This window comes from Fonsecaea nubica, assembly GCF_001646965.1.
Source record: "Fonsecaea nubica strain CBS 269.64 chromosome Unknown Scaff37, whole genome shotgun sequence".
Classification (NCBI taxonomy): domain Eukaryota; kingdom Fungi; phylum Ascomycota; class Eurotiomycetes; order Chaetothyriales; family Herpotrichiellaceae; genus Fonsecaea; species Fonsecaea nubica.
In genome coordinates, this window is record NW_019173710.1 from 224376 (window position 1) to 236491 (window position 12116).

The following is a 12116-nucleotide window of genomic DNA, read 5'->3' on the forward strand; positions in this document are numbered from 1 at the left end:
CCAGCGCAGGTGCAACTTTGGTTTCCCGAAAGAAGCAACGCATTCAACGTGTCGGCGCGTGTAGAGGCGGTCGAGGAGGGCTTGAACACAACACAGATCCTCGTGTCGAGGCAGGGCGATGAGTGGACTTCGGCTGCCCATCATGCGTAAGCTGGACAGGGAGTTGCTGGAGCAGATCACTCCAGGCTTGATCAGCGCAGGTGGTATCGGCAATATAGCGAAGATCACCCACGAGCCAGCCTCACGTGGGAGTCGTATCGCGTCAGTAGACCGAGCAAAGCAGAATATCCCATCAAGTAGCCCTCTTAAATGAGCGGACAACCGGTTCCCCTTTTCAGGTGGCAATGGAAGTGCGCCCTGCGGGTGCCTGCTGCAATCGAGCAGCTACTTTCCTCAGACTGCGTTCCTGCAGAGTCTTGGAATAGAGGAATCCTGCCATATGGTTGTGTAGGTCTTCGTACGTCGTGAAGCCAAAATGTTGGCAGATATTAAGCGCTCGAGGTATGAAGAATTGCTCCGCTGGATGACCATCGGCCGACCAGCAACCCGTGAGCAAACCCCACAAGACAAATCTGGCTTGCATTTCGACAAAGGGATCGAGCTGAGCGGCAGCATTCAATGGAATACAATCTTCCGTCCAACCAACCGCAGGGCACCAAAATTTCAGGGCGTACTCCATCGCCGCCTGTAGTCGCTGCACATTAGTCTTTGCGGTCTGAAAGCCAATCAAGGTACATGCGTGAGTCATGAGGATCAACAGGCACACTCTGACACATTCTGTGCACTTGCACATCAGGTCCATGGCTCCAATGTTGCGGTCAGGGGCAATGGCGAGAAGACCCCGAAGCACTGCTCGGGCTTTGCGGCACAACCATTCTGCGTCGAAACACACTGCTAGGGGGGACAACCACACGACCTTTGCTATCTCGATGCAATCAACCAAGTCTGAAACGATGCGGCCGAGATTCCATGGAAAAGCACCCATCTTCAAAGCGTAGACAAATTGAGAACCCATCCGTATGTCGAGGGTGGCTGCGAGATCGGCGATGGCGTCGGTGATGCCCATAGAACTATTAGGGGCGCGGGCAACCATCATCGAACCCGGGTTGGGATAGCCAAAATACTTTAGATTCTGTGCCTCACGCCGAAGAATCGCCATCCGTTCAGGGAGCATGGGGCCGGGGTCAAATGTGCTTGGTAAGACGGGACGTTTGGCCGTAGATAGGGCAAGCTGATTGTCCACGTGAGCAGCGGTCTCCGAAATCCACCGATCAAGAAGTTGGCTTGGATCTAGTAGATGTAATAGCTTCCCAACAATGTGGAGGTGTTTTCGGACATCGTCATACCGCCCATACTGCATCTCGTTGACGCAAAGGAAGAGAATGTCCAGTATGGTTTGTTTGTCGACGTCTCCTGATCTCGAGCACCGAATCAATTCCTTCCGGAGATAGTGCGAGGCTGTCGCGCGAACCACTTGGGGGTCGTCGGCTGTGGGTGACATGTCAAAGACATGCTTCATCCGAGCAAGCATGGCTGCCATCAAGGAATACAGGTGATGCTCCTTGTAGACACTTCGCTGAACGACCGCTCCAATAGGGAATTGGCTGATGGTGGACCGCACATGTTGGGGCAAAAAAGCCAGTTTGTAGTTGTTGCCGGAGTAGGAATAGATTTGTAGGGTATATTGGAGGACGACGTGGATTCGAGGAGTGATTCGGACCGGCGTACTCCTGAAAGGATCAATACAGTCGTACGAGGTAAAGTTCGCCCTGTAGACTGGGGACGACAGCTCCAGCGCTCCTTCATCCTCGAAGTGATGTTCATCAATCTCAAACCCGGAATCGCTGTCGCCCGCTAGCATTTGCACAGAGAGTGCCTTACGAGGCAATGCCGGTGCGATAGGTGGCAGTTCAGCCGATGGCGCGTCGATCATTGGCGAAAAGATTTGGCGAACGGGCGTGGCATCCTGCGAGGGTGACGCTGCTGCTAGCTCCTCGTTGGGCGACGACACTGGAGAGGATTCATCGCTGCTAGAGCTAAAATTCTTTGTCAGCTTGTGGGAAGCGTGACTCGTGTTGAAAGTGATTGCTTGAACATCCCAATCCAGAGAGGAGGACAACTAGGAAAAACTCACCCTTGTCCGGTCTCTTTCCGGTGCCACCCATCTAGGGCGATACGGCGGGCTGAAGAACAATTGGAGCGAGCAGAAGTGATTTTCTGAGCCTCAACCTTGCGACTCCGGAAATGCTGAGCGTGGCGATTGATCTGTTTGGCGACGGCGCCATCGCTTTTGGACAGAGACTTGGACTTGGGGTTCTTGTTGACGAAAAGGAAAACTTGACCTTCAGTGCGGTCTGATCCGCGCGGCTTCTTCATGGTCGATGCAATATCCAGAGACGCTCATGCTAGGCCAGGGGGGGTTTGACACGGCGGCACTCAGGTTACAAGGCTGGTGCGCCACTTGGAAGAAATTGCCGGCCGCCTTTTGCGATAGAAGAATACCAAATCTCTTTCGATTGATGGAAAGATGGTGGGGGCGAACAACGATAGTTCTGCTTGATGATGGTGATTTATATTATTGTAAAAATCCGAGAGTCAGAGACAGGATTGAAATTCTGAAATTCCGGGGTCGCTCAAGATGGTCACTAAATGGCCCCAGTCTGCGGGCCAAGAGTGAATCGGAAGGATGGGAGGAAGGAAGGGAGGGATGAGAACGAGGGAGAGGGGCGTTCAGTCGGTCAATAGGGTTTTTAGTCAGTTGGATGGCAAAAGGCGACGATGATCATCAAAGAGTAAGGGGAGAAAAAATCAACCTAGGCATTAAAAGAAGAAGCCGGCGAGTGGGAACCCAGCAGGAGTAGCGGGTATAGGATGAGGAGAGATGCGAGTAGCTGCTCCGTTGCTATACGAGGAGAAGTATCTAAGTAGTAGTTGGTGAAGGCGAAGGTGGAATAAGAGGACAGCGTGAAGGGGTGAAGGGGTGAGAAAGATGATGCTGATGGTCACCAGAGCCAGAGGCCCATCACGTCAGGTCGTCAAGTCTCGCTGAATTATTGACTCCGAGGCAGGGACTCAGACTCGGGGCAGGTAAAGGATGAGACTTGAGAGAAAAGAGGGGGAAAAGGCTAAGTGATTGCCACTCTAGCTCCTACTAGGTACGAGTAGGTAACTGCCTAGTAGGCACTTAGGTAACAGTACCACCTGGCCCCAGGCTTGCATCACCTACAGCTAGTACCCCTAAGTCTGCTGGGCCGCCTGGGCCACCTCCATCACTGAGAAGTATCTCCAGAGATACCTAGTAGGTAAGAAGGCATACTCCTAAAGGCGCCTAGGGTCGCGGCAACCCCATGTCTTTGACCAGGCTTTAACTGGTTGCCTTTCTACCTGTTATGTATAGGGTAGTTGCCTAGTGTACTTGCAGGTTATGTACCTACTCGGTAGATTTGGTTTGGCAAGGGTTTGGCCATAGTTTTGCTAGCTTCCATGCGACACAGTGTAAGCGAGCCACCTCAAAACCCCTCTACCCTTCTTCCCATCTTCCCATCCCTCCACTCCCCCCCGTACCTTACCTATAACCTACTCGGTTCAGTACCTAACTGTTTCCTGCTATCCTCTCTCCACCCTTCCCCCGGCGCACTTGATCACCCAAAATTAAAACACAAAACCTTGTACGATGCCGAGAGATGCATGCTGATGACCAACCACACGACAGCAAATGCCCATCAAAAAGTGGAGGAGTGACCCGGCTTTGGAAGATGAGAAACAAACGTCTGGTTAGGTCCTTTGTCAGACGGGGCTCCTCATACTACCAGTTCAAAAGGTACCAGGGCATGCAGGGTCATAGGAAACTACCTTGGAAGTCCCAACAGCAATGGATAAGAGGTGGGGGAATCCTGCCTGCCTGCGCCCTACTCAAGTGCGATGCCCGCGGGGGAAGACGCCAGTCATATCATTGAAGAAAAGCCGCGTTTCCTTTCGGCTTTGTCTTTGATCCCTGCCAGCCTGATTTCCCATGCACCTTTTCATGCTGACTACCGCGTACAGCCCGCACGACTGCTATCCATGACTCGGCTGGATATTGATCATTGATCCTGCGTTTAACTCTCGACCAAGAGCTCGTATCTGTCGTTTTGTCCCGACCCTGACTAACCTCCCAAAGTTGTCACCCGCTGGTTGGCCATTACCTCAGAACTCACATCATTCGACCGTCCAATACATCTCCCAGGACGCTCGAGAGTTCCCGATCAGCGAGCTCATAATCGATTACCACTCCTTCCTAGCCTCACCTGGCAAGTATTGAGGAGACGAAATTTGGCCAGAGACAACAGCAAAAAATTACCGAGAGGCCCCGTGAGAGTTAATCAGTCTTTGTGCATATCGCCTTCCCAGAAAAGACCAACGAGCACGATCTTTGGGCTCCATTGCTTCTGGTTCTTCTTTGTTGTTTGTCATCAACGACCCCCGATCTCGGGCTGTGTGTCGGGTGATAAAAGCCGGAGGACGTGTCATACTGCACACTTGCAGAGATACCAAGACTATCATTGGAGATGGACATGAGTGCACAACCCGGAGATGGCCAGCTGTCGACCAGCAGTGTGGAGCACCTCTTAACATTCTCAACTGGCAACGACATTCAAGCCAGAAGCCCTTCGCCCGATATGGCTACAAGCTGCGAAGGTCATCGTGGTTGGATCTTACCCGGTCAGCATCCATGTCGGTGATAATCTGGTATTAGGCATTTGCCACTGGGAAGACTGATGGTATCTAGTGAGCATTGTGTACTCGGTAAGTATCAAAGAGCACTCAACCCCCCCTGACGATGCATAAACTCGTGGGTCAGAGCCCCGAGGATGGAATAAATTGGGAACACCCACATCACGATCAGAATTCCCGTTGGTGCCGTCAGAGCTAATACCACCCAAACCGCCATCACCAGCCGTCATGCTCACAAGGCTTATAAACCACAGCCTTGTAGGGGCCGACTTTGCCGGTTTGCCCCATACTCTATGTTTGTACAAGACATGTCAATGCCATGCAGTGCTGATCTGCTGACTTAACCTAATTCTAATATTGCAAAAGTTCGCTGTTGTTGATGTTGAAGGCTTGCCTATATGCGATAGAAACACTCAACTTGCCCTATCAGAGCTCGACCCCCGGCAACAGGAAACAATACAGGTGATTAGTCTCCCGGTCGGATTAATACTAACCTCATAGCGTGTGTCACTCTCGACGCGAGACATAAGGTGACATACGAGTAGCAACAAAACACTCAGAAGCCGAAAGCACGGGCCGCGAAGGTCATTCATTGATTTGGGGCTTCAGGGGTGGTGGATGGAGAGGATTTTCGACAAGCGTTTGATGAAAACATGTCAGGGACAAACTACTTGTAAGCGAATAAGCGCCTATACGAAGGAGGTATCCAAGCATCCGCTTCAGGCGTGCCATGATCCATGGCTCCAGGGTGCATGGACCATGCTGGTCCCTTTGCCGTGAACCGATCAGCGCTGGCACAACTGGCTGGTACTGGGCTGGCTGGGGTCGGCGGTGGCATGACTTTTGTCTGTCTGACAAAACTCCTAGGATCTAGGATCTACGGATCTGCGAATTCCCTCTTAACGAGTAATATCTGCTCCTCGAACCGCCTTTTCGAGAGCGGTTTGTTTAATGTTTCATTCCTTGGAGCCGCCAGCAACGACAGCGAATCTCATCCCCCCCTGGACGCTGGACACGGGCCAGCCACCCAAGAAACAAATCAGCGAATCAAGCGCTGTCGTCTTCTTTCGTGACTTGGACAAGCGTCGCGCATAGCGAATAGCTCCTCACGGGTCAGAGACCATGGGCCGTGGGACGTGCAGCTGCGTGGCTGCATGGCCACTTGGGCTTAACCGAAGACGGTATTCGGTGGTCGTATCCCGGATGGATCTCTGCAAAGTCGGGCCGCGTTGTCGCATCTTTTTGACTTTGTGGAGTTTTTGTATGCAGTTACGAAGGTAGGTACAGTGGTACTTTCACCGGTTCTTGACTTGAGACTTGAGACTTGTAATCAAGATTCCTCTATGAGTACTCGGTACTCGGTACGAGACGGTGGGAAAATGCACGGATGATCCGTGGGTGTGGGTGTAGGCATGGTCATGGTCATGGTCAAGGCCATTGGTATCTTTTCCCCCTTCTGAAATCATCCAGCATTGACTGACCAACTGACTTGACTGACTGACGGATTGACGGGTTGCAGTTCTATTCTATTCCATTCTAGTTCGTGATCCATGATCCCATGCTCCATGCTTCCAGGTTTTGATAACGGACAAGTAGGTACACAATACGAGTGCGTGTAAGCAAAGCTTTGCGGAATTCGGGTTTTCCGCGTGTGCACACGTAGAGGCTCCTTAGCTCCTTAAAACCAAGAACAAAAGCCAGGCTGGAGCCTGATCTTTCTGGAGCCTTGCAAGCGAGAGTGTGAGTGTGAGAGCGAAACGTGCACAGCAGCTAAGTTTGCCACAAAAAAAAAAAAACAAGGCGGACGGAGATGGTTGGTCATTCATGCTACATACTCGTACTGACTGCACTTGAAAGACCTCATGGTGCATGCGCGTGGACCTTCGTTGACGGTATGAATGATTCATGTGTCAGACTCAGCGGGATGTACATGGACTTGTAGAAGCTCCCACTCCTATCCCTCCAGGGGGCAGGGGACCCATCCACCTCCGACGGTCGGGCCGGTACGCGGTGACGCACGCTCGGAAAGGATCAACTCGTTGTCCGCTCGTAATAACAAACAGCTAGATATAGACAAGCCCAAGGTCGACGTCCTAGACCTGCCTGGACAAGTAAGTGGGTGGGTGTGGTGCGTGAGCATCTCTACTCGTAGGCGTGAGGACTAATCAACGCGCATCGGTTTGAAGTCTCTCTCTTGCCCTGCTTGTTGCGTATCTGCAAAGCGACAGGGGACTTCGATACAATCCGCGACGTGGCGTGTTAGTCCTCAAGAAGCCTGATCGCGGTCGGGGTCATGATGTTTGTAAGCCTTGCAGCTCACGGGGCCTTCTGTAGACCTAGCGAGATCGCTCATATGGTGGAATATCCCTTTTCAGGGGCTTGTGGACCCACGGCTCAATCGACCGATGCAGATGGTGAAGTACCTACTCGTAGGCAGGCTCCTCCACTTGATAGTTCCTCAAATGCCGTTGATCGTCCGTGATGTGCTTTATCAGAGTGCATTGGGCTTTTGGATTTTGAGGCCTGGGCAGTGAGATACTCCACGTGTCAGGGCACGGCATAAACCAGACAGTATACTCCATGCAGATTGACAAGGTTGCATTGATTTTTTTGCCACTCCACGTTGTGACTTGAGAGCGAAGGCCCACGGCTGGACGAATGAGGCGGGATGGCGGCATTGAAGTCCGAGTAAGTCGCTTCCCGGGTGCCATTAGCATATCAGGTTTCGAGCACTTTGCTGCTTCCTGGCGTATGCTTATCATTGTACCTTGGTCAACCTGAGCTTGCTGCACACGGTCAATGGTTTGCGATGCGCACGTGCAATGGGCAACTTCTGGATAAACTCGGACCCAGACGCAGTGCAGCAACGGTAACTCGTTTGCTCGTTGATCAGACTCCGACTACAAGCAATATCAAGCAACAAGTTCCACGCGGGCAGGTATAGGGAGTCTGATTTTCGCATATTTGAGGTCACACCCTGACTTACCTTACCATCCTCGGGTCCTAGGCAGACCGTTCGAGCAGGCACCCTCAACCGGGCCACCATGTAAGACGGAGGTGCAACACTGCTCAGCAAGTCCAATGAAGCTGATCGAAGTCATGAAAAGAGGACGAACGCTGGAGTTGACGCTGATTGAGACTTATTTGTCATAGAGGTCCGACACTATGCTATCATGTCAATGGACAGGCGCGAGTACAGTGAGACAGGATCGTGCTCCTTTTAACCTGCCATCCAACCACCCAGGGGGCTTCTAGAGTGAAGAAGCTGTCGATTTTGTTCCGGTTTCGACGCCTTCCTGTCAAAGAGCCATGATAGAGGTTGCGTTGCTATCGCAAGGCGAGAGACCAAGGCTCGCGTCGAATGAAGTTCTTTTCAAGGCATCTGGGGATAGACACTTTGCCAATGGTGGCGATTCTATACGCAACTGGTGATCAAAGAATACAGCATTCTCATGGTGGATTCCGAATGTTTGCGTCGAGAGAAGCCTTGAGAAAATCCGAAGATACCTGGCGAGATGAGGAGTGGCATAACATGACTGCATGGTGGTGATAGTGGTGGTTGGAGAGTATGTTGAGAGCTGGAAATCCATCCTCAAGTGCCTTTCACGCGCACGTGATATATCGCTGCAATTATGATCTCTAGGCTGAGAATGAGTGACGCGAGCGCCCGCCTGACTGCGACAGAAGGGCAGGGAAAGTGGCGGACTCTGAACGGGAAAGTTGTCATCAAGGCAAGCGTTGGTTTATTACGATTGGTGCTCGTCTACAAAGTGCTTGACAGTTTGGCGGACGATGGCCTGGTGAGTTACAGATCTCGTTCAACAGTGGAGGCAGAAGCGCATCCTGAACCCTCTCTTGCTACGTTGTGAAACACAGACTCGCGAAATGATCACATCGTGACGGAACGGGGAGGAAAAGATACTTGAATTGTTCAGTGACCAAGCATGAATACAAATCAATAAAGGGCCTTCAAAACCTCCCCGCTTGTCGCAAACAGTTCGCGTCTCTCGTTCCTGCTTGCCGTCCACGGTTGAATCACACCTCTGTGTCTCTGGTAATTTCCCCGTTGTGTAGTCTCTCTTCTGCAGGCTTGAATCAAGTGTCCAAACGCCAGGGTGTAGCTCAGATGATGTCCATCAGTCAAATCAATACACTTTGTGACCCCGGTAGCGACATGTCAATACGTGACTTTCGCGTCGTCGGTCTCGAGGGCGGGAGTTTCACAAGTCGCCGAAGGTGTTTTCGCCAGAGTATCTGGATATTTGTCAGCAACGGCATGATATGAGGCTCTGCGCCGCGTTTAGTTAGGACATACGTGATGTATAGGAAACCATCCTCATCCTTGTGCTCGTCGTAGATGCTGCTCATGAGGGCATGAGTGGGTGGGAGGACTTCGTCGACGAAAATAAAAATGGCCTTCTCGGGGCTGAGCTTGATGCGCTTGCGAATAACATAGACGAATTGGCCGACGGTCAGATCTGCGGGGACGAGGTACTTCTTCTTGTCGATGGTAGCGATGTCAGATTTCTCGACCTTTTCGCAGATAACCTGTGGACGATGTTGTCAGTCAAAAGAGGCTCAGAGACTGGCACAAGACTGAACATACCGGGATGCGGTCGGCGTACTTCTGACGAATGCGTTCGGCTTCTGCCTTGCGCTTCTCGAAAGGATGCTCGTCCTTAAACTTGGAACGCATGGTGGTGAAGATGTGGTGATGCTCGAGTGGTACAGGTGAGTATAGATGAAGTCTGAGGGTGTCGCAGCCTCAAAGGAAATGTTTGAGCGTTGGTGGGTTTAAAGGGTAGATGAAGACAGGAAGGGTTGGTCGGTGAGTGAGTGAGGGATGAGGATGAAGTTGTTTGAAGGTGCCAGGTGTGGCAGGCAGCACTGGGAGGGGGCGGTGATAGGCCGACTAGTTGGTTACGAGTAGGCAAGGACCCCGTGCTGCGCAGCCTGAAGACAAGTGTGGGACGAGGAGTCAGGGAGGCAGGGAGTCACCCGCAGGGCAGAATGAGTGTGAGAGCGAGTGCCCGGCCACACCTGGAGCGAATGACTGCCCCGCGTTATCTAAGCAAGCTTCGAACTCACCAAAATGACTTTGTTGTTCTCGATCACGGGATGCGCCTCAGCCTGATTAATGACTTGCCTCACCAGCCTCCGAATTTGGCCACGAGGCTAGATCTTAATCAAAGATGAGCGAGTGAGTCACGTCATATCTTCGTTCTAGGAACAGCACAAGGAGAGAATGGTCACACCTACCGAGTACCGGGTACACGAGTCCTTTGAGTCGACTTCTTTGTGACTGCTTTGTTCCAGAATTTGCTTGCATCAATAGCGCCCATCTATGGCCAGACTTGTGCCCCTTTAGTACCCGCGACTTGGTTCGAATGCTTTCAGTTGCCGGCTCCAAGAGAGAGGTTTTCGGGTGAGACAAGATCAATTACAGAAAACCCAACAATATTGCCACGACGCCTCTGTCAGTCGACCACGGTTGGATTGGGTGGTAAGCAAGAGCCTTGTCATGTGACGGTGGAGAACCCGAAGCGCGTTTCTCCAGCTTCGTCTCGTGTAAAAAAGTTGAGTAGCCGTAATGCTACAGCTTCAATGACCTGACGGCGGGTACGAATATTTGATTCTCTCGGTGGTCCTGTGGCAACACATATTCAATGGAACTATTAGGCCTGCAATAAACCTGCATCTTCTCGACCTGTCGACCTGCATTCTTTTTCATTCATGCCGTCTCAGAGCAGCTCAGTAAACAATTGACCATGAGTGTTTCCAGGTCTGCTTGGAGCTCTGTGCGAGCTTCTCACAGTTCGCTACTCAAGATAGGACCCCGGTTCTCTGTCAATCTTTCTCAGGTACAAATTCGCTACTCTACCAGTTCTCCCGCAGCTGTACAGTCGCTACCGCTTCGAAGTCATCGCAGACAGCGATGGCTGTTCCTCCCATTGTCCCTCGGGACGCTCCTTGTTGGCACGTTTGCCTACAATATGTCCTATGCGACTCCTATAGCGAACGACTCGCCACCTATTCAGCCTGTTAATCTGGCCGAGGTAGATGAAGTGACCAAGAGCAAGCAAAAAATTACACGCAATTCCCCGATGCGACTGCGGATGGAGGCTCTCATTAAGGAACATCAAAATCGGATAGTCTTTGCGCTGGAGAATGTGGATGGTATGAAGTTCAGGCGGGATGAATGGACAAGACCAGCCGGCGGGAGCGGCATCTCGTGCGTTCTCCAGGACGGCAATGTCTTCGAGAAAGCTGGTGTCAATATCAGCGTTGTCTATGGAGAGTTGTCACGCCCTGCCATTGAGAAGATGCGTTCAGATCACCAATCCTTTGTTGCTTCGGATGTCGACAAATTGAATTTCTTTGCAGCAGGAATCTCACTCGTGCTGCACCCTCATAATCCCATGGCTCCAACCGTTCACATGAACTACCGCTACTTTGAGACATCTGATCCCAGGGACCCCGTCAATGCAACTGGGACGTCGCAGCAAAATTGGTGGTTCGGTGGAGGGACAGACTTGACGCCTTGTTATTTGTTTGAAGAAGACGCCCAACATTTCCACAAGACCGTCAAGGCCGCCTGTGACAAGCACGACAAAGATTACTACCCGAGGTTCAAGAAGTGGTGCGACTCCTATTTCAGAATTCCGCATCGAAATGAAGCGCGAGGCATTGGTGGCATCTTCTTCGATGATCTCGAAGCGAGTTCGCGGCCTGGTTCGCGGAACCCGCAGGAAGAGATTTTCCAATTTGTCGTCAGCGGTCTTGAGTCATTCTTACCCTCATATCTACCCATCGTCAAAAAGAGAAAGGATATGCCCTATTTGCCCCAACAGAAACTATGGCAACAAATTCGACGAGGAAGATACGTCGAATTCAACCTCATCAACGACAGGGGCACTAGCTTTGGGCTGCGAACACCTGGCGCCCGCGTTGAAAGCATTCTCATGAGTCTGCCATTAACAGCCCGGTGGGAATACATGCATCCTGTTGTAAGTCGAACCCAAACACAGCGTTGCAACTTGAAGCAAAGCTCCATCTTGATACTTTGTCGAATTTCGAAGCTAACATGTAGAATAGTGTGGCACTGGCATTCCGGAAAATCCAGAGAACGCAGAAGACGCTCAGTATGAGAAAGAAAGGGAGCTAATGGAAGTGCTCAAGCAACCCAGAGAGTGGGTGTAAACGATCTGCTTTCCAAAGCCGCCAAAAATGGAGTCGATTCAGATGCTTCGATCAGACTTGACGGATTGAACTGGTGGACTAGTGCTGTTGGTTCATATCGAATCCCGCCACCAAGCAGTGGCAGTCTTGTCTATCAATGACCCTTTTATCGTGGATGGACGTATACCCATACACTCCGGGCAGTCAATAGCCACAAACCTCTG

The 12116-nt window shown here is 51.5% G+C and overlaps 3 protein-coding genes across 3 annotated transcripts; 1 reads left to right on the forward strand and 2 right to left on the reverse strand.

Annotated features, from left to right (window-relative positions):
• Positions 1-334: 334 nt before the first annotated feature.
• On the reverse strand, positions 335-2376 carry AYO20_06099 (hypothetical protein; the record flags this gene model as incomplete). Its single annotated transcript, XM_022644390.1, has 2 exons — positions 335-2036; positions 2135-2376. 2 exons carry the CDS (start codon positions 2374-2376, stop codon positions 335-337), a joined length of 1944 nt encoding a protein of 647 aa, XP_022499694.1.
• Positions 2377-8933: 6557 nt separating this feature from the next.
• On the reverse strand, positions 8934-9409 carry AYO20_06100 (hypothetical protein; the record flags this gene model as incomplete). The annotated part of the gene is made up of 3 exons (XM_022644391.1): positions 8934-8967; positions 9029-9261; positions 9320-9409. The coding sequence occupies 3 exons, from the start codon at positions 9407-9409 to the stop codon at positions 8934-8936; spliced, it is 357 nt and encodes a 118-aa protein (XP_022499695.1).
• Positions 9410-10481: 1072 nt separating this feature from the next.
• Positions 10482-11913, forward strand: AYO20_06101 (hypothetical protein; the record flags this gene model as incomplete). The annotated part of the gene is made up of 2 exons (XM_022644392.1): positions 10482-11720; positions 11809-11913. 2 exons carry the CDS (start codon positions 10482-10484, stop codon positions 11911-11913), a joined length of 1344 nt encoding a protein of 447 aa, XP_022499696.1.
• Positions 11914-12116: the final 203 nt, after the last annotated feature.